This window comes from Phocoena sinus, chromosome 17 (genome assembly GCF_008692025.1).
Source record: "Phocoena sinus isolate mPhoSin1 chromosome 17, mPhoSin1.pri, whole genome shotgun sequence".
Lineage (NCBI taxonomy): Eukaryota > Metazoa > Chordata > Mammalia > Artiodactyla > Phocoenidae > Phocoena > Phocoena sinus.
In genome coordinates this window covers 28,092,302-28,119,816 of record NC_045779.1, presented here as the reverse complement: position 1 = coordinate 28,119,816, position 27,515 = coordinate 28,092,302, and the positions used below count along the sequence as shown (strand labels likewise).

The following is a 27,515-nucleotide window of genomic DNA, read 5'->3' as shown; positions in this document are numbered from 1 at the left end:
GGATAGTTGAGGACTAGACAAGAAGACATAAGCTCTTTTGGGGGGGCATATATTTTTTAAAATGAGGAATATGAAAGAATAAGCAGAAAGGAAAAGGGAGAGGGAGATAAAGCAAAGGGGTAAGAGTAGAAAACATGGGGGAATGGGAGGAGAGGGGAAGAATGAAGGCAAAGAAAAGAAGAGAGAAGAGGCAGGAGAGGAAAGGAGGGAGGAGTTGATGAAAGATTGAAACACAGTCAGGGATTTCCAGTCTTTCTGATGTGGTCATTGTTTAATTTTTTTAAATTCAGTGTCTCTTCTAAGATACCCTTTGGTGTAGCCAAATGATACAACTAGCTATCTCCAAAACAGAAACCAAACCTGCCTGACTGTGTCCCATATCAACAGTCTGATGACTTTTTGTTTATAACCACCTGTCTTTCAAAGATAATCAAGTAATGCCTTACATTACAGATATTTGCCTACTTTTATTTTATCTTCTTTATGTTAGAGTTACCAAGCAATGTCTTGTATTATAGACACCAACTCATTTGTTTTTACCCTCTTCATTAGATGATAATGTCCTTGAAGCAAAGACTTAGTTTTAGCCAAGGCTTCTCAGCTTATTGTAGTGAGGGACCAGGTTTTTAATTTTAAAATTACCAATCCATCACAGACTAATAATTTCATAAAATACAATATCATACATTAGATGTCACAGCAGTATCAAAATGCTATAAAAGTTTCTAAATGCTTATTCCTCTTTTTTATACTTTAATTAGTCATAAACTGGTAAAAAAAAACAATTCATGGATTGGCAATGTTTTACTGAGTCTATGAGAAACACTGGTCTAATCCACCTTTATAATTAGCTTTGCACCTAGCAAGATTACTTGGACGGAATTTTGCACTGTGTAAATTTCACCTAAATATAACTGAATTGATATTCAGAACTAAGGATAAAGATCCTGGAAATGAAGTCTTGATTAGAATGAAATGGCATCATAACATTCACTTTTTGTTTTTAACTTGTACTTTGAAAGTTTAAATATTAAGCCATTAAGAGTGTTCTCAAAAATATTGTGAATTGCAGAATATTTTCAACATATTAGTTATTTAAGTCTACATAATTTGGCATCACCCTCCATCACTGTCAAAAATAAATGTCTAAATATTTTACTAAATTCTCCATCAATGATAATTTGGCATGTGATCTTTGTAATATGGAAGGAAAGCTCAGTATTCAATCACGCAATAGGAAACTATTCTTGTGTAGTAGGTTAGTTTAGAATAGCAGCTGATGTTGTTCTCACATAACATTTTGCACACACACACTTACAGTGCCCTTCAAATAATGAATTGATGCACTTATTGGAATTGAACTGCTGTTCATTGTGCAAAGGGCAGAGATGCTATCAAATTCTTTCTCAAGAGCTTCAGATGAAAACCTGACTGAAGAAAATTAGGACTGAGCGCTTTGATTTATCAGGCAGTGCCTTAATCTGTGACTTGGTGGTCTTATAAGGGAACTTGGAGTATTTAGCCTGCCATGGGCCTACTGAGATTAATGCGGATAATCAAGGGTCCATGATTAAGGAACACATTTTAAAAATAACTTTTTTAGAAAGCCTCACTTTTTAAAACAGTTTTCAAGATTTTTAGTATCCAGTTGGGCTATAACATATACTTCATTGAAATACCTCCTGCATGATATGATAATTTAGCCAACATCTGAGAGATATGTCTCATCAGGTGCTCCATCTTTCATATGCTTTTCATTGAAGCTAAGGGGAAGCTATAGTTAAGGGTAGCTTACCATTGAGTCAAACCACAGGCACCATTATATCATTATGAAGTTGAACATGGCCTGCAGGTTCTAAATGTTGAGTTTTGAGTGTGATCTAGTAAAAAGTTCACAGAAGAAATAGTAAGGTTTCTAAAAACATAAAACATTTGGGGGTTAGCTTTTCATTTTAATATAAACCTTAGTTACCATGCAAAAATATAGCCACTCAATGTATTTTTTTTCCCTGATAAGCTCTTAAAGCACAAGTGATGCCTGGTTTTTGCTAATATTTGGCCACTATTGATTATGCTGTGATAACTGATTTGTTCTGCAGCATTAAGTAGGAAATCTTTTGAATCAGAAAGTATTCTGTATTTTGAAAGTGTCATTAAAAGTGTTGAAAAGGTCACATTTTGAGGTTGATGAAATATAGATCAATCATTCTTGGCTGGATGAACAGAATTTAATTGGAAAGTGAGGCTTCGAAACTTTTGCCAGCAGTTTTATAATGCAGATCTGGGATTCACAATGACTCTAAAAGCAATAAATAACTTTTTATGTACATAATTATTTTCCTGAATAATTAAAGCTATTATTTAGGTATTCATGATGATTCAAATGAATATGAAACTCAGAAGAGAGCATGAAATGTTAGTACACATGAAATTGGCAGCTCTTTAAGCAAAAGGCCTAGGCTGGACTCCATTCCAAAATGGCTACTAATGTGTTATGTGTCTTTATGGAGAGTACATCACCTCTCTATGTCTCAGTTTTCCAGTTTTAAAAGAGTTATAGTATCTATTTTATCTATATGAGAATCAGTAGTGATTCAGTGAGCAACAAAAAATAAAGGCTAATTAATAACTTGAACCCTCTAAGAAGAGTGCTTGCTTCCAGGAAATTATTTAGATAATCAAGTATGATTCAACTGGAAAGCCAGTTTTAGGTATATTTTATGGAGTTAAAATAGGAGCAAGAGGGCTTCCCTGGTGGCACAGTGGTTGAGAGTCCGCCTGACAATTCAGGGGACACGGGTTCGTGCCCCGGTCCGGGAAGATCCCACATGCCGCTGCCATGGCCGCTGGACCTGTGTGTCCGGAGCCTGTGCTCCGCAACGGAAGAGGCCACAACAGTGAGAGGCCCGCGTACCGAAAAAAAAAAAAAAAAAAATAGGAGCAAGAATTTATTCTCTTCAAATAAACTTAACTAATTTTCTTTCCTTTGAGTTGGTTTGATTTCAGATTAATGAAAGCAAAGCACTTTATTTATTTTGCATACTTATTTCCAGTGAACGATTGTTTTCAGGACAGATTTTAAAAGTAGAGGAGACTAAGATTTCATTTCAAATTGAATCAATAGCACTCTCTTCATGCAATATTTCTACGTATGGCATCTAAATTATCTGAGCCACCATTTCTATTATTATTCATATATACATTCAATAAATATATATTTCATGAATCAGATTATATGCATACCCTTTCCAATGTGGCTTGACACTTTAGAAACTTGTCCCTCAACAACAGTGCTGGTGGCAATAAGGAAACAGTGGTATTTGTATAAGTTAACATACCTGTCAAAGCCTTGATTGCTTTAGATTTGATTCCATAATATCACTCAAGATTAGTTCTTCCCATGGTGGGATTTTATGTATGCCAAGTTTAGTTATTTATTTTCTTATGTATAGGTATTTGATGTCTATAAATTACTTTGGCTAAGGTATAATTGTGTGATAATGAAGTGATTTTAAATCCTCCACATATTTTAAATCTCATTAGACTTGCCTTTTAAAAATAATTAAATGGTGAAAATTTTAATAGCTAAGAGTTTAAATGGTACAGATTATTTAGTCAATATTATTTAAGTTACAATTTTAACAACATTTTGTCTTATACAGACATATAGCCTATATGAGATCAGATTTGTTATTGGGTTGAATGGATTTAATGACTGAACATATGCTTTTTATTTCTACATATATTTATATCAAATGATAGATTAATTTTAAATGCTTTAATTTATTATGATCAAAGGTCTCATCCAAACTTTGGGGGGGGAGGCTGCCTATGATATATAATGTTACCAATTCTCAAAGTAAAATTGATATGAACTGTGACATTTGGCTTAATGTGACATTTTATTATACGAACGAATTAGATAGTAGTGAAAGTGCTGATAACACTCTTTAGAAATATCATCAGCTATAAAGTTCTGCACGACTGCTTTCTTTATAAGCAGAACTTAAACAAATCTACTTGATGATCCTACGTATTTTCTTCCCTCCAGGTAACACTATATTCCTCCCTGCTATAATCTGCAATTACTTCCTTTTCCCTGAGGAGAACATTTCACCAAAGAAACAAAAGATGTTTCAGTCAAAATCAGCCCCTCTGTTTTCTAAGATATTTTTAAATTGTAAGAATTGAGGAAGACTCTTTGATGCCTTTACTGTATTTTATTATGGAAGTGTAATGAATTCTTGCTTCTTAAAACTATGTCCTGGAATCCATGCATTCAACACACCAGTGTCAAAATATATACATACACGATTGATTACCCAATTTATTTGTGATACTGTATATGCTATCGTAGCACAGTTTAAATGATTTTGACAAGTACAGAAGACTGTCATTGACAAGTGCAGAAATAAATGATGGGTTTAAGTGTTCAAATGTTTTTACAGCATTTTACTGAGTGGCAGGTTGATAAATTAAAATTACAGTTGTAGCATCAGGCTTGAAAGCACAACTGCTTTAGGTTATAAAAATAGTACTGTGGAAATTTTGTGTACTCTCCAGAGAAGTAGCCTGGAGGACCTTGGAAAAAAATGAAACAAGTGCAGTTGCTAAAGGAATCATTAATTTTGTGGTAGCCCTGAGTCTAAAAAAAATTTTAAAATAGATTTTTAGAAGAAGAAAATTGGCTTTATCCCCTTATCCCTTTTTCCCTGGAGACCTAGAGAAAATTGGAACCACACTATCAAAAGATAGGCATTGAATTGGCCATTAGTGATTCCATGATGTCTGATGGGCATATTTAAAGCTTACGGACAGTTTCTTGCTCACTTTCCCTTAGTTTCAACACTACAGCTGGACTTTTGCTTGTCATTCTGTCACCACAATCCACCAAATTCAGTTGAGAATCCTCTAGGACATCATTCAATCACACTGATTCTGATACAATTAAAGAAAATATTTCATCAGGCATTTCTTTTCCATTCTTGTTTTAGATTTTTTTTGACAAATAAAAATTGTATACATTTAAGGTACACAATGTGATGTTTTGATATACATATACATTATGCAATGGATTATCACAGTCAATCTAATTAACATATCCATCACACCGCACAGTTACTTTTTTTTGGTGAGAACACGTAAGATCTACCTTTTTAGCAAATTTCAGGTACACAATACAGTATTAATAACTATAGTTACCATGTTGTAACTATAAGTTCCCCAGAACTTAATCATCCTGCACAACTGAAAATTTGTCTCCCCATTTCCCCCACCTCCCAGACAACTACCATTCTAATCTCTGTTTCTGAGTTTGGCTATTTCAACTTCCACATATAAGTGAGATCATGCAGTATTGTCTTTCTGTGTCTGGCTTATTTCACTGAGCATAATGTCCTCCAGGTTCATCCATGATGTCACAAATGGCAGGGTTTCCTTCTTTTTAAAGGTTGAATAATATTTCAGTGTGTGTGTGTGTGTGTGTGTGTATACATACATATATTACATTATCACATTTTTTTATATCCATTCATCTGTCAGTGGACATTTAGGTTGTTTCCATATCTTGGCTATTGTGAATAATGCTGCAATGACCATGAGAGTGCAGGCACCTCTTCCAGATACTGACTTTAAAATATTTCCTTTGTATATATACCCAGAAGTGGGCTTGCTGGATCATGTAAGTAGTTCTGTTTTTAATTTTCTGAGGAATTTCCCTACTATTATCCATAGTAGCTGCACCAACTTACATTCCCACCAACAGTGTACAAGGGTTCCCTTTTTTCCACATCCACACCAACACTTTTTATCTTTTGTCAAATTTTTGATGACAGCCATTCTAACATGTGGGAGGTGATTTCATTCTGCTCAAGTTCTGAATCTTTTCAAGTCATGCTGGAATTATTGCAACAGCTTTCTAAGTGACTCTACTATGACCTCACTTTGGAGAATATTCTTCAGTTAAAAGCAAAACAGACAAACAAATACACATACAACCAACCAATGACTCTATTGAATCCTTAGAATGTAAAGGACGTTCCTTGCATTATCATCACTTCTCAGGATATAGCCACTACTTTAACTCACCAATCTTAATCTCTCTCCTGTCTTTTCATGAACCTTCAAGCTTGTTAGACTGGGATGTGCAGTCTCTTCTCCCTGCTGCCAATTTTTTCTTCCAATTCTTTCTTCCAGAAATGCTACTCTTAAAACCTCTTTATTGCATTCTTACTTCACCTTGAAGATAAACTCAAGTCCTACTTTTTGTCTTGAAAATTTTCCTGACAATCTGGTCAATTTCTTCAACTTCTCAAATCCTAGATTAAGACCATCTTTTAATTCCTAAATGATTGGTAAAAACCAATCATTTTACAGCAGTCATATAACTCTCTTTTTACTTTTTGATGCTCTTTTGCAACTATCCCTAAATTGGCATTGCTTTCCTATTTTCATGCTCCTATTATTAAAATTTTAAATATTGACTTGTCATTTTATATCAATCTGAGCACATTCCAAAACTGTCTTCCTGTCTTTGTGCTTTTCTTTCTTTCTTGTCTATCTTCCTTAAAGATCTCCCAAGTAAAGTATTTCTTCACTACTGTGCTTGATTTCACTCTTCTGAACTTCCTTTCCAAGAATTCAATCGATTACTACTCTTCTAGAATATTCAGACCTTTGGACTTAATTAGTTGAAATTTCTGTAATTCAGAGAAACTCACTCCTTTAGTAAAGATTTATAACATAACTTAGATGTTGCACAGAATGTTGATAACAATTGATATCTATCCCTGTTTACTATGTGTTAGATGCTGTTCTAAGCACTTTGTAATATTATCTTATTCACAAATGCCCTAAGAGTTAGTTATTACTTCAGGGGAGAATATGAAGACAGAGAGGAGTTAAAGAAATTGCCCAAGGCACCTAGCTAGGAAAAGACAGAATGAGATTCAAACCAAGAAAACCAAATTACAGAACTTAGTCTACTAAAATAGGTAGCTAATTGTATAATAATATACAGCATCTGTCAGTAAATACCAAGTCTCAAACAAAACCTGGATAAAAGTAAACTAGTACAAATCTTTGACCTAATAAGAATGTTGAGGTTTAATAATCTTTATAACAATAGCAGAAGTACACTGAAGCTCCAAATTCAGTTCCAAAACTGGAAAGAAAAGGGGGAAATATTCCCCACGGAAAATTATTTAACAAAATAAAGCTGTTAGCATGGGACTTCCCTGGTGGTCCAGTGGTTAAGACTCCATTATTCCACTGCAGGGGGCATGGGTTCGATCCCTGGTTGGGGAAGTTCCACATGCCATGCAGTGTGGTGTATGTATATCTATATCTATATCTATATCTATATCTATATCTATATCTATATATAGATATAGATATATATATGTTAGCAATTACTTAGGAATACTTTTAGTTGTAGGGTGAGTTTTGCTGCCCTGGCAGTTTTAGCCCCTTCTTGGTTGGACTTAAGTAGAATAGGTCAGATATCTCTCAGGGGATGCAGGAACTCCATTGGCTGGGCCATGATTAGCTCCCTCATAGAGCCAGTGCTTTAACTGAGATAAATATGATAATTTTGAGATTTTTATTCCTGATGTGTTTTTTAATGTCTCTCAGCCAAGCCTGAGAAACAATATATTCTGAGTTATTCCAATAAAAATTTCAAATTCTTCTGAGTTATTTAAATTATTCTAATATAATGAAAAAATCTGAAAAAAATATTTACCCATGCAGTAAATAATCATCCTCATAATAAAGCTGCTCATACAAAAATTCATCAACTGTAAAATCATTGGTATGATTCAAAGTTTCAATTCCAAAATACAACTCATTCATAGTAAAAGTCTTTGAAAAAGGTTAACTTTATGCTAAAGAGGTAAGAGGAAATAATTCACATGGAAAATTTTACTTAGTGCCTTGAATATACTTTTAAGTGGCTCAGTTTCTGCAAAGTGTCGACAGCCATTTGCTCTTGAAGGGAATTCATGCATTGTCTTGACATGTCCTTTTACACTATGAATCTCAAATGTCAAATGAACAGGAGCTTCCTTTCCCCTCATCTCTTTTTTTCATTAAAAAGCTGTAAAAAGATTTTTCAAGGCAAGACTAGTTTCAAACTAATATTTATATCTTAGACACTTAATTGAGACCATCACTTGGTTCTTACTCACTTTTCTGAATACAAATTGATGTCTGTTCTCTTCCAGCTTATTTCCAAAATCAGAATCTGTCTGATGCCTCATACAAGAAAACACTTGCCAGAAGAGTTTTCTAAATTGCTCTAAAATGTAATGTTTTGAGGATGAGTAGAATATCAACCATCTAGTAATCATTTAGCACTCAAGCCTAAGCTCCATTCTAAAAAACAGAGTTGATTGATTTTTTTTACTTTTAGGTGAGTTAGATAGGAAAGAACTTGAATTTTTAAATCTATTATTTAAATTTATTATATTTATAATAAAAATGTATTTTATGATATATTTAAATAAATTTACATATGTGATACATGTTACATATAAATTTATATATTAAATATACTTATAATAATTTTAATATAAAACTTTTTATCTTCATGTAGTAGAATATTTATTAAATATTAAGCTACAGCATTTAATAATATAATCCCAACCTTAGGTCCAGGATGACATTAGAATGAACACAGGCAGTGTGTTCCCTAGGCACCATGGTGATCTCCATGGCACACCTTTTCATCTGTTTACATCTATTCTGGTCTCTGATGGATGAACTCCAAGACAGTTCTCAATCAATGTGTCCACTTCTGCCATATATATCTAAAACAGAGAGAGGCCATAGGAAGTTGTATTTCAAAGATTTTTAAGGAGATTCCAGTGACCATAAATGTCTGCAAGAACAACCTGTGTATGCTGTAAGGAAAGGATGAGGGAGGATGCATACATGATATAGACAGTGGTTCCAGCCCTGGCTGGTATCAGAATTGCCTAGATAGCCTTGGAAAACACTACATCTATTGACCTACTTGAATTAACAGAATCAAACTCTGGGCCTTCATTCCTCACTCCAGGATAAAGGCTATTTTTAAATTTTTCATAATGAAATTATTTTACTAATCATTTACTGGTGCATAGGAAAGAAAGTTCCACTTATATCACCACATAGTTGAAGGATTAAGATCTGAAATTTCACTTAATTTCCTTTCACAATTTCCTAACCTTTTTCCATAAACAAATATTTCCTTGTGTTATAACTTTCTCTGACAAATTTTTCTGCTGGCATATTTAATTTGAATTTATGTTTGTGACACTTAAACATTTTATTTCATTATTACTGTAGCAAATTTATCAAAGGAAGAATTTTGTTCCCTAATTTACATTAAAAAGAGATGCACATTAAAATTTTATCAATATTTCTTCCCATTAAAATTTTATTCTATTTTATTTTTTTAACATCTTTATTAGAGTATAATTGCTTTACAATGGTGTGTTAGTTTCTGCCTTATAACAAAGTGAATCAGGTATACATATACATATGTCCCCATATCTCTTTCCTCTTGAAACTCCCTCCCTCCCACCCTCCGTATCCCACCCCTCTAGGTGGTCACAAAGCACTGAGCTGATCTCCCTGTGCTATGCGGCTGATTCCCACTAGCTATCTATTTTTTGTTTGGTAGTGTATATATGTCCATGCCACACTCTCTCTTTGTTACAGCTTACCCTTCGCCCTCCCTGTATCCTCAAGTGCATTCTGTAGTAGGTCTGTATCTTTATTCCCATCTTGCCCATAGGTTCTTCTGACCATTTTTTTTTCTTTTTTTAGGTTCCATATATATGTGTTAGCATACGGTATTAGTTTTCCTCATTTTGACTTACTTCACTCCATACAACAGTCTCTAGGTCCAGCCACCTCACTACAAATAACTCAGTTTCATTCCTTTTCATGGATGAGTAATATTCCATTGTATATATGTGCCACATCTTCTTTATCCATTCATCTGTTGATGGACACTTAGATTGCTTCCATGTCCTGGCTATTGTAAGTAGATCTGCAATGAACATTTTGGTACATGAATCTTTTTGAATTATGGTTTTCTCAGGGTATATGCCTAGTAATGGTATTGCTGGGTCATATGATAGTTCTATTTTTAGTATTTAAGGAACCTACATACTGTTCTCCATAGTGCCTGTATCAATTTACATTCCCACGAACAGTGCAAGAGGGCTCCCTTTTCTCCACAACCTCTCCAGTATTTATTGTTTCTAGATTTTTTGATGATGGTCATTCTGATCGGTGTGAGATGATATCTCATTGTAGTTTTGATTTGCATTTCTCTAATGATTGATGATGTTGAGCATTCTTTCATGTGTTTGTTGGCAATCTGTATATGTTCTTTGGAGAAATGTCTACTTAGGTCTCTGCCGACTTTTGAATTGGGCTCTTTGTTTTTTAGATGTTGAGCTGCATGAGTTGCTTGTATGTTTTGGAGATTAATCCTTTGTCAGTTGCTTCATTTGCAAATAATTTCTCCCATCTGAGGGTTGCCTTTTTGTCTTGTTTATGGTTTCTTTTGCTGTGCAAAAGCTTTTAAGATTCATTGGGTCCCACTTTTTAATTTTTGTTTTTATTTCCATTTCTCTAGGAGGTGGGTCAAAAAGGATCTTCCTGTGATTTATGTCATAGAGTGTTCTGCCTATGTTTTCCTCTACGAGTTTGATGGTGTCTGGCCTTACATTTAGGCCTCTAATCCATTTTGAGTTTATTTTCATGTATGGTGTTAGGGAGTGTTCTAATTTCATTATTTTCCATGTAGCTGTCCAGTTTTCCCAGTACCACTTATTGAAGAGGCTGTCTTCTCTCCACTGTATATTGTTGCCTCCTTTACCAAAGATAAAGTTACCATAAGTAAGTGGGTTTATCTCTGGCTTTCTATACTGTTCCATTGATCTATATTTCTGTTTTTGTGTCATTACCATACTGTCTTGATTACTGTAGCTTTGTACCATAGTCTGAAGTCAGGGAGACTGATTCCTGCAGCTCTGTTTCTCTTTCTCAAGATTGCTTTGGCTATTGGGGGTCTTTGGGCTTTCAATAGAAATTGTGAAATTTTTTATTCTATTTCTGTGAAAAATGTCATTGGTAGTTTGATAGGTATTGCATTGAATCTGTAGATTGCTTTGTGTAGGAGTCATTTTCACAATGTTGATTCTTCCAATCCAAGAACATAGTATATCTCTCCATCTATTTGTATCATCTTTAATTTCTTTCATCAGTGTCTTATAATTTTCTGCATACAGGTCTTCTGTCTCCTTAGGTAGGTTTATTCCTAGAGATTTTATTCTTTTTGTTGCAATGGTAAATGGGAGTGCTTTCTTAATTTCACTTTCAGATTTTTCATCATTAGTGTGTAGAAATGCTAGAGATTTCTGTGCATTAATTTTGCATCCTGCTAATTTACCAAATTCATTGATTACCTCTGGTAGTTTTCTGGTAGCGTCTTTAGGATTCTCTATGTATAGTATCATGTCATCTGCAAACAGTGACTGCTTTACTTCTTCTTTTCCAATTTGGATTCCTTTTATCTCTTTTTCTTCTCTGATTTTTGTGGCTAAAACTTCCAAAACTATGGTGAATAATAGTGGTGAGAGTGGGCAACCTTGTCTTGTTCCTGATCGTAGTGGAAATGGTTTCAGTTTTTTACCATTGAGGACGATGTTGACTGTGGGTTTGTCATATATGGCCTTTATTATGTTGAGGACAGTTCCCTCTATGCCTACTTTCTGGTGAGTTTTTATCACAAATGGATGTTGAATTTTGTCAAAAGCTTTCTCTGCATCTATTGAGATGATCATATGTTTTTTCTCCTTCAATTTGTTAATATGGCTTATCACATTGATTGATTTGCATATATTGAAGAATCCTTGCATTCCTGGGATAAACCCCACTTGTTCATAGTGTGTGATCCTTCTAATGTACTGTTGGATTCTGTTTGCTAGTATTTTGTTGAGGAATTTTGCATCTATGTTCATCAGTGATATTGGACTGTAGTTTTCTTTCTTTGTGACATCTTTGTCTGGTTTTGGTATCAGAGTGATGGTGGCCTCATAGAATAAGTTAGGGAGTGTTCCTCCCTCTGCTATATTTTGGAAGGGTTTGAGAAAGATAGGTGTTAGCTAATCTCTAAATGTTTTATAGAATTTTCCTATGAAGCCATCTGGTCCTGCGCTTTTGTTTTTTGGAAGATTTTTAATCACAGTTTCCATTTCAGTGCTTGTGATTGGTCTGTTTATATTTTCTATTTCTTCCTGGTTCAGTCTTGGAAGGTTGTGCATTTCTAAGAATTTGTCCATTTCTTCCAGTTTGTCTATTTTATTAGCATAGAGTTGCTTGTAGTAATGTCTCATGATCCTTTGTATTTCTGCAGTGTCAGTTATTACTTCTCCTTTTTCATTTCTAATTCTATTTATTTGAGTCTTCTCCCTTTTTTTCTTGATAAGTCTGGTTAATGGTTTATCAATTTTGTTTATCTTCTCAAAGAACCAGTTTTTAGTTATATTGATCTTTGCTATTGTTTCCTTCACTTCTTTTTCATTTATTTCTGATCTGATCTTTTGATTTCTTTCCTTTTGCTAACTGGGTTTTTTTTGTTGTTGTTTTTGTTCTTCTTTCTATAATTGCTTTAGGTGTAAGTTTAGGTTGTTTATTTGAGATGTGTCTTGTTTCTTAAGGTCCCGTTAAAATTTTAAATAACAATTATTAGTGTTCATCATTAAAATATGAAGCAGAATATTGGTACTCATGTTTATTCCGTTCACAATTTTCATTTTTCTCTCCCAATTATAAAATCCTCATTTGGTTTCCCCATGCAACTCAAAGCACAGCTATAGAAGTGGAATTGTATTCTCTAAACTATTTCAGACCTCTGTGATTGAGTTTTTAGAACATTATTTATGAATATACCTTCCATAACTGTAATAATAGCTAACATTTATGAACAGTTACTATGTGCCAAGAACAATGCTAAATCCTTGATTTAAATTTTCTTTTTTTATCTCCATTTCACCGATTAGGGGCCTGAGATTTGGGAGTTTAAGAAACTGACTAAATTAATATAACTAGCTTATAAGTATTAGAGTCTATAAGGGTGGAAGCAACTTCTAGAAGTACAGTATATTAATAAGTGCTTTCAGACACTGTTGGACAACAGACTGAAGTATACAATATTTAGTATTGATTTATTCATAACATAATTTTATTGAACATAGAATTAAAATTAATGTAATAAGATATGCAGGGTTCTAGAAAAACTCGACCTTAAATACTCACATGTCAACTGATACTATAGACAGTACATCATGCATATTTATTCCCTTTGGCAAGTGACTAAATTAAAGACACAAATTTGAATCATGGTTCTTATAGTAGATTACCTGTTGCCTAATAGGCTCATATGTGTCCATTATGTTCATTATCACGCTTTCCTTTTACTGAACAGGGTCAGGATAGAGATTGATACATACTTTTGGACAATCTTATTCAAAATCATTTTCTTACAGGAGAATGAAGACATTTAGCTATAAATTAAAGTATCCAGTCAGCAGAACTATTTGGGTTGCTTGTTTCCCCACTTTATTTTAAGACAAGTCTAAGGAAAGCAATATCTTCTTACTGCCATGCCAGTTTTCCCATTTTGAGTAGTATTTGCTGAGTGATAGGTCTTTCTTTTGGAGAGAATTTTTCTCAGTGCTCTAATACTGAGTTCTAAATTCCTGATAAGTTTAAAACAAAGACTACTGAGCATCTGCCCTTGTAAAATAGAGGTTTGCAATAAAAAGTGGATTCCACCTCAGAGTAGTGGAGAGAACAGGAAATGCTGCAGAACAACTGCACTGAGGCATAAAGAGAAGCTATTCCAGCCTTCGGACTTGAGGGCAGGGCACATAGGCACTCAAAACAAAATATTACTTCAGGCTTAAAAGTTTTAAAAATAGGATCTGATGATCAATGAAAGAAAGAAGTATGTGCTAATGAATTTTTTGGACCAGATCAACTTGACCTTTCATTTTTCATGAAGTCTCCAATAAATGCATTTACTGTTTTTCTCTCCCAGAACCCCTAACAATTATTTTGATTCCTGTAATTCAAATGGCATTCTGAAAAGCTTTTATGAGGAGTAGAAGGGCAGAGGGAACCATTTTGTTCAATGAGTGACAGAAATATTCACCGGCTGCAAGCAAATTAATAAAAGAAAACGGATGTCATCATTTAAAAATCTAACCCCATCCTATGTTTCTGGTCATGACTGCCTATGTGTGTGTGTGGGGGGGTGTTTTTCTTATCAAATACAGCATGATTTCTTCTAAACTAGATGTCACATCTTCCAATGCTTTTTGATACTTTATAACATCAACCATAATGAGGCAGAAGTCCCTTAATAAAACATTTTAATATGTTAGTCAAAGGATTATGTAATATATCAGTAAAAACATCTTTGTTGAGTCTTAATTAGCTAAATGGCTAAAAATAGTATGTGCATATTCTTGTCAACAGTATATTTTTATTAGAACATGTACTGTGACTCAGAATGATACTATCAGAGAGGGCAAGCATTAGTCTTATTTAATCTGCTTCAGGGTTTTTCAGCTTTGTGTTCAGAGAAGCAGTCAGTGGGAGCAGCAGAGAAAAAAAAGTGAAATGAGAGAAAAGGGAAAAATAAAAAGTTTTTGGACACAGATTTAGAGAAAAGGGGGGAAGAAATACTGAATAGAGTAGATTGAAAGGAAACAGTACAAAAAGGAGTAGACAAACTAGGAATACTGAAGTTGTGGTTCAGAGGAATTTTTAAAACCAATCAGAGCACACTTTTACTTGATGAGATAATCACTGTGTACATTTTTAGATTTACATAGGATACAGGATTTCATATACATTCATTAGTTAAATTTCTGAGATTAGACAACAGCCCAGAGAGCATTTTAGTTGTCTTTTAAATGTAGATAGCCCTATTGCTGAGGAAATGATGAATCAATGGTAGGTTATGACTTTGAATATGGGCTTAAAAGGACTGAAAATACTGTCTCAGAAGACCTTGTTAAATTGAATTAAAAATCAATTAGAGAATTGAGATTTAAAAAATTTAGACATATACTCACCCAACAGACAAGAAAGGCTCCTTTGACTCAAGTCTATGAAAAAAGATACGAAAAATTTATTTTAATATAACAATTTGCTGTACACTTAAAATTGCTTTTATGTGAATCTGACAGAATTATTATACCTGTCTGGATGAAAATGCACAATTTGGAACTAGTAAAAACTACAAATAATATATTAAGACTTAATCTGAACTAATTCAAATTCTGGCTGGATTAATGCAGAGGCTAAATAAAATGAGAGCGACATGGAATGGAAACGTAGCATTTAATTAAGATAACAATATTGTTAGTCTCTCTACATTTACTTATTTTCTTTTTTACAGCAATTTGTAGAATTTTTAATACATCTGTTTATAGTTGAGTAGTGAAACAATTTATAATATATTTGGTTAAATATTGACTGAATAACTTGTTTCCAGTAAATATTTTGTAATGAAGAGAGAAGCAGCATACCATTCACGGTCATTTATTGGCAGCAAAACAACTTAGGACAGGGGAAGCCAGGTGAGAGATTAGGGTTCTCCTGCCTCCTCTATGTCTCCAAAGAACCAGGTATTCTTTGTACCTCCTAACATATTAAAGGAAAATTGTAATCCTGAAGCCTCTGGCTAGTTGTGACATCTTGAGCAAGCCGCTATAAACCATCTGGGTCTTACTTTCTCCACTATAAAATAGACTAAGATTGCTTCCAGCTAATTTTCTGATTTCATAAATTAACTATATCTTTGCAAAAAGTAAATAAAGCAGGAAATGATTCACTGCTAAACATTTCCTAATTAATAATTAAGGACACCAGTTGGTAGGTGTAAGTTTTTAAACTTATGACACTGGGTTAAATGTAGGCAAATACTGAGGACATTTTAATCTAAACCTTAGTGTTTAAAATTTTTAAGAAGCATTCTTGTTTTTACTATTTTATTAATATATGAATAGTTATAGGAAAATTGCAAGAAATTTAATTCTGCAAAAAACATTTACCGAGCACCAGCTGATTATGCTTTGACATGGAAAACTGATGAGACTACCTTAGAATTAAGTCAAAAGACTTTACTTTTATATGAGTCTAAACAATGAAGACAATGACCCCCTTTTTTTTGGTCTTATTTCATACTGTATATATAAAATATGGCTTGGGATAACCTCATCAACCAGAGGGCAGAAGCAAGAAGAACTACAACCCTGCAGCCTGTAGAACAAAAAACACATTCACAGAAAAATAAACAAAATGAAAAAGCAGAGGGCTGTGTACCACACGAAGGAACAAGATAAAACCCCAGAAAAACAACTAAATGAAGTGGAGATAGGCAACCGTCCAGAAAAAGAATTCAGAATAATGATAGTGAAGATGATACAGGACCTCGGAAAAAGAATGGAGGCAAAGATTGAGAAGATGCAAGAAATGTTTAACAAAGAGCTAGAAGAATTAAAGAACAAACAACAGAGATTAACAACACAATAACTGAAATGAAAATTACACTAGAAGGAATCAATAGCAGAATAACTGAAGCAGAAGAACAGATAAGTGACCTGGAAGACAGAATGGTGGAATTCACTGCTGTGGAACAGAATAAAGAAAAAAGAATGAAAAGAAATGAAGACAGCCTAAGAGACCTCTGGGACAACATTAAATGCAATAACATTTGCATTATAAGGGTCCTAGAAGGAGAAGAGAGAGAGAAAGCACCCGAGAAAATATTTGAAGAGATTATAGTTGAAAACTTCCCTAACATGGGACAGGATATAACCACCCAAGTCCAGGAAGCCCAGAGAGTCCCATACAGAATAAACCCAAGGAGAAACATGCCAAGACACATAGTAATCAAATTGGCAAATCTAAAGACAAAGAAAAATTACTGAAAGCAGCAAGAGGAAAATGTAAAATAACATAAAGGGGAACTCCCATAAGGTTAACAGATGATTTCTCAGCAAAAACTCTACAAGCCAGAAGGGAGTGGCATGATATACTTAAAGTGATGAAAGGGAAGAACTTACAACCAAGATTACACGGCAAGGATCTCATTCAGATTCAATGGAGAAATCAAAAGCTTTACAGACAAGTGAAAGCTAGGAGAATTCAGCAGCACCAAACCAGCTCTACAACAAATGCTAAAGGAACTTCTCTAAGTGGGAAACACAAGAGAAGAAAAGGACCTCCAAAAACAAACCCATAACAATTAAGAAAATGGTAATAGGAACATACATATCGATAATTACCTTAAATGTGAATGGATTAAATGCTGCAACCAAAAGACACAAGCTTGCTGAATGGATACAAAAACAAGACCCATATATATGTTGTATACAAGAGATCCACTTCAAACCTAGGGACATGTTCAGACTGAAAGTGAGGGATGGAAAAAGATATTCCATGCAAATGGAAATCAAAGGAAAGCTGGAGTAGTAATACTCATGTCAGATAAAATAGACTTTAAAATAATGTTACAAGAGACAAGGAAGGTCACTACATAATGATCAAGGGATCAATCCAAGAACATATAACATTTATAAATATATATACACCCAACATAAGAGCACCTCAATACATAAGGCAACTGATAACAACTATCAAAGAGGAAATAGACAGTAACACAATAATACTGGGGAACTTTAACAACTCACTTACACCAAAGGACAGATCAGCCAAACAGAAAGTAAGGAAACACAAGCTTTAAATGACACAATAGACCAGATAGATTTAATTGATATTTATAGGACATTTCATTCAAAAACAGCAGATTACATATTCTTCTCAAGTGTGTATGGATCATTCTCCAGTATAGATCACATCTTGGGTCACAAATCAAACCTCTGTAAATTTAAGAAAATTGAAATCATATCAAGCATCTTTTCTGACCACAACACTATGAGATTAGAAATCAATTACAGTGAAAAAAAGTAAAAAACACAAACACATGGAGACTAAACAATAGGTTACTAAATAACCAAGAGATCACTGAAGAAATCAAAGAGGAAATCAAAAAATACCTAAACACAAATGACAATGAAAACACGATGATCCAAAACCTTTGGGATGCAGCAAAAGCAGTTCTAAATGGGAAGTTTATACCAAAACAATCCTACCTCAAGAAACAAGAAAAATCTTAAATAAACAAACTAACCTTACACCTAAAGGAACTAGAGAAAGAAGAACAAACAAAACCCAAAGTTAGCAGAAGGAAAGAAATCATAACGATCAGAGTAGAAATAAATGAAATAGAAACAAAGAAAGCAATAGCAAAGATCAATAAAACTAAAAGTTGGTTCTTTGAGAAGATAAACAAAATTGAAAAAACATTAGACAGACACATCAAGAAAAAGATGGAGAGGACTCAAATCAATAAACTTAGAAATGAGAAAGAAGAAGTTACAACAGACACTGCAGAAATACAAAGCATCCTAAGAGACAACTACAATAAACACTATGTCAATAAAATGGACAACCTGGAAGAAATGGACAAATTCTTAGAAAGGTATAACCTGCGTAGACTGAACCAGGAGGAAATAGAAAATATGAACAGACCAATCACAAGTAATGAAATTGAAACTGTGATTAAAAATCTTCCAAAAAACAAAAGCTCAGGACCAGATGATTTCACGGGTGAATTCTATCAAACATTTAGAGAAGAGTTAACACCCATCCTTCTCAAACTCTTCCAAAAAACTACAGAGGAAGGAACACTTCCAAACTCATTCTATGAGGCCACCATCACAGACAAAGATACTAAAAAAAAGAAAAGTAGAGACCAATATCACTGATGAATATAGAATCAAAAATCCTCAACAAAATACTAGTAAACAGAATCCAACAGCACAATAAAAGGATCATACGCCATGATCAAGTGGGATTTATCCCAGGCATGGAAGGATTCTTCAAAATACACAAATTAATCAATGTAATACACCATATTAACAAATTGCAGTATAAAAACAATATGATGAACTCAATAGATGCAGAGAAATCTTTTAACAAATTTCAAAACTCATTTATGATAAAAGCTCTACAGAAAGTGGACATAGAGGAAACCTACCTCAACATAATAAAGGCCAAATATGACAAACCCACAGCAAACATCATTCTCAATGGTGAAAAATTGAAAGCATTTCCACTAGGATCAGTAACAAGACAAGAATGTCCACTCTCACCACTATTATTCAACTTAGTTTTGGAAGTCCTAGCCCTGGCAATCAGAGAACAAAAAGAAATAAAAGGAACCCAAATTGGAAAAGAAGAAGTAAAACCATCATTGTTTGCAGATGACATGATATTATACATAGAGAATCCTAAAGATGCCACCAGGAAACTACTAGATCTAATCAATAAATTTGGTAAAGTTACAGTATACAAAATTAATGCACAGAAATCTCTTGCATTCCTATATGCTAATGATGAAAAATCTGAAAGAGAAATTAAGGAAACACTCCAATTTACCATTGCAACAAAAAGAATAAAATACCTAGGAAGAAACCTACATAGGGAGACAAAAGACCTGTAGGCAGAAAACTATAAGACACTGTTGAAAGAAATTAAAGATGATACCAACCGATGGAGAGATACACCATATTCTTGGATTGAAAGAAGCGATATTGTGAAAATGACTATACTACCCAATGCAATCTACAGATTCAATGCAATCCCTATCAAATTACCAATGGTATTTTTCACACAACTATAACAAAAATCTTAAAAATGGTATGGAGACACAAAAGACCTTGAATAGCCAAAACAGTCTTGAGTGAAAAAGACACAATTGGAGGAATTGGGCTCCCTGACTTCAGACTATACTACAAAGCTACAGTGATAAAGACAATACGGACGGTACTGACACAAAAACAGAAACATAGTTCAACAGAACAGGAGAAAGCAGAGAGATAAACCCACACACCTATTGTCAACTAATCTATGATAAAGGAGGCAAGGATATACCATGGAGAAAAGACAGTCTCTTCAATAAGTGGTGCTGGGGAAAGTGGACAGCTATATGTAAAAGAATGAAACTAAATCACTCCCTAACACCATACACAAAAGTAAACTCAAAATGGATTAAAGACCTAAATGTAAGGCCAGACACTATAAAATTCATAGAGGAAAACATGAGCAGAATACTCTTTGACATAATTCACAGCAAGATCCTTTTTGACCACTTCCTAGAGAAATGGAAATAAAAACAAAAATAAACAAATGAGACCTAATGAAACTTAAAAGCTTTTGCAAACAAAGGAAACTGCAAACAAGACGAAAGGACAACCCTCAAAATGGGAGAAAATATTTGCAAACAAATCAACAGGCAAAGGATTAATGTCCAAAATATATAAAGAGCTCATGCAGCTCAATATTAAAAAAACAAACAATCCAATCCAAAAATGGGCAGAAGACCTAAATAGACATTTCTCCAAAGAAGACATACAGATGGCCAAGAAGCACATGAAAAGCTGCTCAACATCACTAATTATTAGAGAAATGAAAAACAAAACTACAGTGAGGTATCACCTCATACCAGTTAGAATGGCCATCATCAGAATATCTACAAACAACAAATGTTGGAGAGGGTATGGAGAAAGGGAACCCTCTTGCACTGTTGATGTGAACGCAAATTGATACAGCCACTATGGAGAACAGTATGGAGGTTGCTTAAAAAACTAAAAATAGAATTACCATATGACCCAGCAATCCAACTTCTGGGCATTTACCTAGAGAAAACCATAATTCAAAAAGACACGTACACCCCAATACTCATTGCAGCACTATTTACAATAGCCAGGTCATGGAACCAACCTATATGCCTATCGACAGACATATGGGTAAAGAAGATGTGGTACATATATACAATGGTATATTACTCAACCATAAAAAGGAACGAAACTGAGTTATTTGTAGTGAGGTGGCTGGACCTAGAGTCTGTCATACAGAGTGAAGTAAGTCAGAAAGAGAAAAACAAATACCGTATGCTAACACATATATATGGAATCTAAAAAAAAAAAAGAAAAAAGATGATCAGAAAAACCTAGGGGCAAGATGGGAATAAAGACACAGACCTACTAGAGAATGGACTTGAGGATATGGGGAGGGGGAAGGGTAAGCTGGGACAAAGTGACAGAGTGGCATGGACATATATAAACTACCAAACGTAAAATAGATAGCTAGTGGGAAGAAGCCACCTAGCACAGGGAGATCAGCTCGGTGATTTGTGACCACCTAGAGGGGTGGGATAGGTAGAGTGGGAGGGACAGAGATGCAAGAAGGAGGAGATATGGGGATATATGTATATGTATAACTGATTCACTTTGTTATAAAGCAGAAACTAACACACAATTGTAAAGCAATTTTACTCCAATAAAGATGTTTTTAAAAATGTGGTACATATATACAATGGAATATTACTCAGCCATAAAAAGGAACCAAAATTTGGTCATTTGTAGAGACATGGATGAATGTAGAGACTGTCATACAGAGTGAAGTAAGTCAGAAAGAGGAAAACAAATATCGTATATTAATACATATATGTGGAACCTAGAAAAATGGTATAGATGAAGTGGTTTGCAGGGCAGAAATTTAGATACAGATGTAAAGAACAAACATATGGACACCAAGGGGGGAAAATGGCGGGGTGTGGGGGTGGTGGTGTGATGAACTGAGAGATTGGGGTTGACATGTATACATTGATGTGTATAAAATGGATGACTGATAGCCTGCTGTTTAAAAAAATGAATAAAATAAAATTCAAAAATAAAAAATGGCTTATTAGAAATATGCCTTGGTCCACTTACAGGCTGAGCTGATATGGTTCTTTGCCCAATGTCCTGCTTCTTTGGGTGAACAATTATAGCAGGGAGAGACTCTTTTAGGGAGCAGCTGCCCTAGCAAACTCTCTAAATAGCAGCATATAAGGAAGAAGCAGAGAAAACCAATAGTTGGTGTTAAGAGTTGGAGGCATATATTTATGTAACCTTTTCTTCTCCTGAATTCCAATATTATTCCCGCCTCCATGTAAATTATTGGCCATATTGTGTGCTTGTTTTTCCCATACATTTATGATATGGATAGGTAAACAGATCTAAGAGAAAAATACTGAAGATAAATAGTGAAATATGTTTGGATATGCTTGTTTTATAAGACACGACTAGTGCCAAATGATGAAAAGAAATCACCTTGAAGAAATGAGGGGGATTCTGTATAACATGATTCAGAAGATGGTTAACTTATTTGGAACATCAACATGATGATGATAGCACTTCTCCCTTATTTTTCCATCTAATAACACTAGAGAAATAGCTAACATGAGTGTATGAATAGAATACCTTCTCCCCGTGTTTGCCAATAATTCAGCCTAACATCAGTCAGACTTCAGTGCACGTGTGTTATTTGCTTGTGTCAGGTGCTAGCCTCCAGTTGCCTAGTTCTCCATTTCCCACAGACTACACTAGCCCCCTTGCCTCTCACTTCTGCATGCTTCTTAGTGGCATTGAATAATATAGTAAACAAATTTTAAAACATTTAATGTATGACTCCCCTTTCATTCTGCACATCTTAATTAGCAATGTCTGGTAAATTTTTCCTTTATGTTTCTCTTATCTCTCTCTTCACTCAGTTCCCAGGCTAGTTCTTATCACCTATCCCAGCCTAACTGGTCTTTCCAAATGTAATTTCTTTGTTCAGAGTTGCTCCAACTTGATACACTGGACTCACACTAAGCTTCCTTCCATGCTGCCACCCACAATACTTGTTTAGAAACTGCATTTGTGCTGCTTTACTTACAGGCTTCATAATCAACATGAATAGAGGCAAGACCCACCACTGGTCTTTCCCTGTGCAATTACTAGAATGCTGAGTTCAGAATGTGTTTGAAGTAATATTTATTGATTGATTTTCCCTTTTTTCTGAAGTAAGTAGCTGTTGGATTGGAGCATATAGGTACATATGTTGCCCCACCGACCCCAGTGATTTATAGGGTTAGTCTTACTATCTACTTAATTGTCTCCTTTGACTTTTACCACTTGACTTGCTATTTCAACCATCTCTTTCCAAGTGCTCAATATAAGATCTCAGTAGAGAATCCAAAGTTTTTAAAATGATGTTGGATAGAGTTCTGACTGATGTTCTATAAACCAGGGGTTTGCAAACTCCAGTCTATAGGCCAAATCCTGCTCACCATCTGATTTTACACAACCTGAAGCTGAGCGTTTTTTACATTTTTTAATGTTTGGAAAATATCAAAAGAAGAATATTTTGTGAGTCATGAAAATTATATGCAATTCAAATTTCAGTGTCCATAAATAAAGTTCACTGGGACACAGTCATGCTCACTCATTTATATACTGTTTAAGACTGCTTTTGTGCTACAGTAGTAAGTTGAGTCATTGTAAAAGGGACTGAATGTCCACAAACCTAAAATATTTACTATATGATCTTTACAGAAAAAAAAGTGTTCCATCACTTGAAATATGATTATATTGTGGGAAGGAATTGGAAACAATTTCTCAAAAGTGGCACTCTTTATTTTGCTACCTATCAAGATATTCTCCCAGACTTCAAAGTTCAGAATACTTTGAATTCCTTCTCTATACCACCAATTCAGTCTCTGACTCTACTGACAGATTAATTCCCCTAAATGCGTTTTCATGTCACCACCCTTCTTGATGATTTCAATAACTACAGAATGATGCGCAAACTTTTCAGCTGTCATTTGAAAGCTCTTCACAAACATGCCTCACACCAACTTTCCATGTTATTCTTTATCACTTCTATTACTAACTACTTTATTCCAGGAAATTTGTCTATATATAGCCCAAACAAATCTGGTTTAGCTTTGGTTTGGCATCTTTAAATTTTGTTTCTATACTAGAATATTGTGTTATTCCTTTTTTTCCCTATCAAACTCTTTTTATCTTTTGAGTTTATCTAACTTAAAAAGCCATTCCTGACACCTTCATCTTATAGGGACAATCCTGTCTCTAAACTTCTATTACTTATTATCTCCATCACTATGCTATAGTCTCAAGACAATAGTCCTTGTTAAAAAGTTAACTTAGAGTTTATTAAGATTGGTAAGAATGTTAAACTTGCCTCTCTGCTTGGATAAGAAGCTCCTGACAGTTCTTTGTTAAGCTTTCCAATGGGCCCAGGAGGGAGATATCTGCTGATGCTCTATGAATTGAGCAGAAAGGCAAGGTTATTGTGAACTAGTCACTGTAAGTCATGAAGACAAGCATTTTCAGTGGTGACATGGAGCAGGAAGTATTGGTCCCCACAGAGGGGACCTTTATGGCCACGACTATGCCAAAGAAAGGTAGTTAACTCTAAGGTCTGAAACTGCTTGAATATACAAAAATCTCATTTTTGTAATTTTCATTATGAAAAGTGAAAAAAATGTAAAAGAAGAAAACTAGTAGGAGAAACATCCTTTTGGAGAAAATTGTTTATCAGTTTGATCCTTAGAAACAGGTGATTACATTGTGATATGCCCAGAGAGAACTTCTCTGAGTTTTTTTTATAAGTTAATTGTTCTGCGAAGAAAATGATTGATTTTATCTTTCCTGGGATTTTCTTTTAACATGAAATAGGTAGTGAATTTAATAACTCCTCGTTTAGGACCCACTAGAATTAAGAGTAGAATAAGGTAAACAAATCACAGCCTTTAGAAAAATAAGACACAGTAGAGAAATAAAATAAAATGAGAAATGAAGATCAATATTTGCGGCTAAAAGACTTATTATACTTTGTATTTAACAAGAACAAAATACTAAACCAAATTTACTAAGGGCCAGACATTACTCAAAATGCTTTATAAACATCGACTTATTTAAATATCATGATACCTCTGAGGTAGATCTCATTTTGCAGAGGAGGAAACTGATACCCAAAAATGCTATTTTGCACAAGGTTACACAGCTGAAGAATGGTTGAAGTAGGATCTGAATTTAGGCAATCTGGCTCCAAAGTTCTTGTGGTCATGTCTTGCATGGTGTGCTGCCTCACATCTGTTTATTTATTTTGTTTGTTTTATTTTGTTTGCATGTGCCTTATGGCATTTCCTCTCTTTATACATTCTGTGTTCTACTGAGAAATCGTATTTGATTTCAAATGTCTTCAAATGATGGATATTCACAAACTTAGGTCTGCAGCATCGCACAATTTGTTTATGCATGGCTATATCCACTCACCATACAACTCCAATTATGGATGCCTTTAACTTAACATGCCCCAAATGAAATTAATCATCTTCTTCTCTCATTCTGCTCCTCTTTATCCCTAACTGAATGGCATAATCAGCCATCCAAATAATGAAACTAGAAAGATTAGAATCTTTCCCATTAACTCCTTTCTAGCAACACTCACTTTCAGTAGATTCTCCTAGTTCTGTTGTTTCTATTGCCAAAAGTCCTCTTCATTCTGTTTTTCCATCCCTATTATTATCACAGTTCAAGAGGTCATCAACTTTTATGTGGGATATTAGAATAATATCCTCTGTGACCTTCCTTCTTCAGTATTTCTTTGGAATAACCATATCTACTAGCATAACTATCTTTCTACAATAAAAATGTGATCATGTAATTCCCTTCATTACAAATATCTGAGTGCTTCTAGGAAATATTCCCTTATAAGGCACCATAGGTTGGTTAGGAGTGCTTCATAACTGTCCCTATAATAGGCCCCTGTAACACTCAATCATGATGTATTAAAAATTGGAAGCATATTTCCCGGGCTCCCCATTAAGACTGTATACTCCTTGAAGGTAAGAACTCACTGTAATTCAAATACTTAGAATCATGTCTACTTCATAAGAGGCTCTTGGTAATGATTTTGTCAGATGAACTTTCCCTGCCTTGCTCTCCCACCCCTACTTCCATTATTTGCCTACAGAATAAACCCTTTAATATAACTAAAAGTTCATTCAGTATCTGGTTCTAGGGTACTTTACCAGTCTTTTGTCTGCTACCACTTCAGCCTACAGATTCTATGCTCCAACCAAGCTGAGCCAACTACTCACCGTCAAGTGACATCCTGCTTCCTCACATCCCTGTGCCTTGGCATATACTGGGTTTTGGCAGAAATGACTTCAAGTACCTTGTTTTTGCAAAACTAGTGTTTTTTTATGAATCCAAAGTGACATAACTATGATCCCCTACTATATTTATAGGATTTTGTAGTTAAAATTATGGAGCAGCAACACTATCATCTGATCTATTCTCTTTAGCAATGATAACCCACATGTGACCTACATTTAAGATGGATGTACCAAGGGGCTGAGAATACAGTTTCCAGAATCAGACTGCCAGATTCTGATCCTGACACTACCACCTTCTGGCTGCACAGCCTTGGAAAAGTAAGGAACTCACTTACTTACATGATCTCATCTACAAAATGGAGGTAATAATAGACCTAGCTCTTAGGGGTGTGGAGAGAATTAGATAAATAACTAAATACATCAGATACAGGGAGTCCAGGCTGGGGAATAAGTTGTTTAGCAGTTATATATTAATGAGTCATGTTGGGATATGTTGCGGAAGATATGCTGGAGGCAGAGGTGGAAATGTAGGCCTGGAACTCAGAGAGGACATCTGGGGAAATACAGATTTAGGAGTCATGTCATCAACCCATAGTTAGTATGTGACATCATAGGAGAGAATGAGGGCCCCTGAAAGAGTGTGTAGAATGGGAAGAAAATGGTTTTAGAGAGAATATCTGGGGTCACTAACAGGATTCCAGGCATAGATGCAAAGCTCAGAAAGGGGCAGGAGAACTGTTTAGCCATTGGTACTAATCTGTAACTGGCTTGGCACCCAGAACATAGCTGATGTCCACCAGTGTGGGCTGAGTGAGCAAATCTGTGCCTGGATCTGTCACCAGCCTTTAATCTGTTCTGTAGGATAGGAGTAAATAACAAAGAAAAGATTTCTCTATGGAAGTAGCTCATGTGTGCTTAACCTAAACTAGAAAGGAGGAGAAATGGAGTAGGATTACATTCTTAGATATACGTCAGAGTCTAGTTTGAAATCTAGTGATGTTTGAAATACAGTTTCTCAACCCATGAATGAATTAATTAACCCATTAAAGGGATGGAAAACCTTTTATCATTACATACTATTTTTTTCTCAAAAAGAATTGATCTTCATCTGCATTTCAAATAATATTTTAAAGACAAACATGATTGCAGGCATTTTATGTAAAGAACAGTGTGGCTGATTCCTATCTGTCCCATCACTCTCTCCAGGAACCCTGGGAGAGTCTAATGATGATCACCATAGCCATAGCTTACTATGTTCTAGAAACTATGTCAGGCCCTGTATACATGTAATTTTGACAATAGAAGATGAAAAAATAAGTTCAGAAACACAAAGTAATTTGCTCAAAGTCATACAGCAAAGTTATGGAGT

The 27,515-nt window shown here is 34.6% G+C and overlaps 1 protein-coding gene across 12 annotated transcripts in view; it reads right to left on the bottom strand.

Annotated features, from left to right (window-relative positions):
- Positions 1–27,515, bottom strand: part of RALYL (RALY RNA binding protein like) — a 900,595-nt gene that overhangs the window by 183,210 nt on the left and 689,870 nt on the right. For 9 of the 12 annotated variants that reach the window (XM_032610288.1, XM_032610292.1, XM_032610297.1 and 6 more), the window contains one exon: positions 15,141–15,173. The exons of the other annotated variants lie outside the window; for them this stretch is intronic. In XM_032610288.1, the coding sequence (XP_032466179.1) occupies positions 15,141–15,173 (33 nt within the window). The remainder of the gene's footprint in view (positions 1–15,140; positions 15,174–27,515) is intronic. 12 annotated transcript variants of the gene reach the window in all.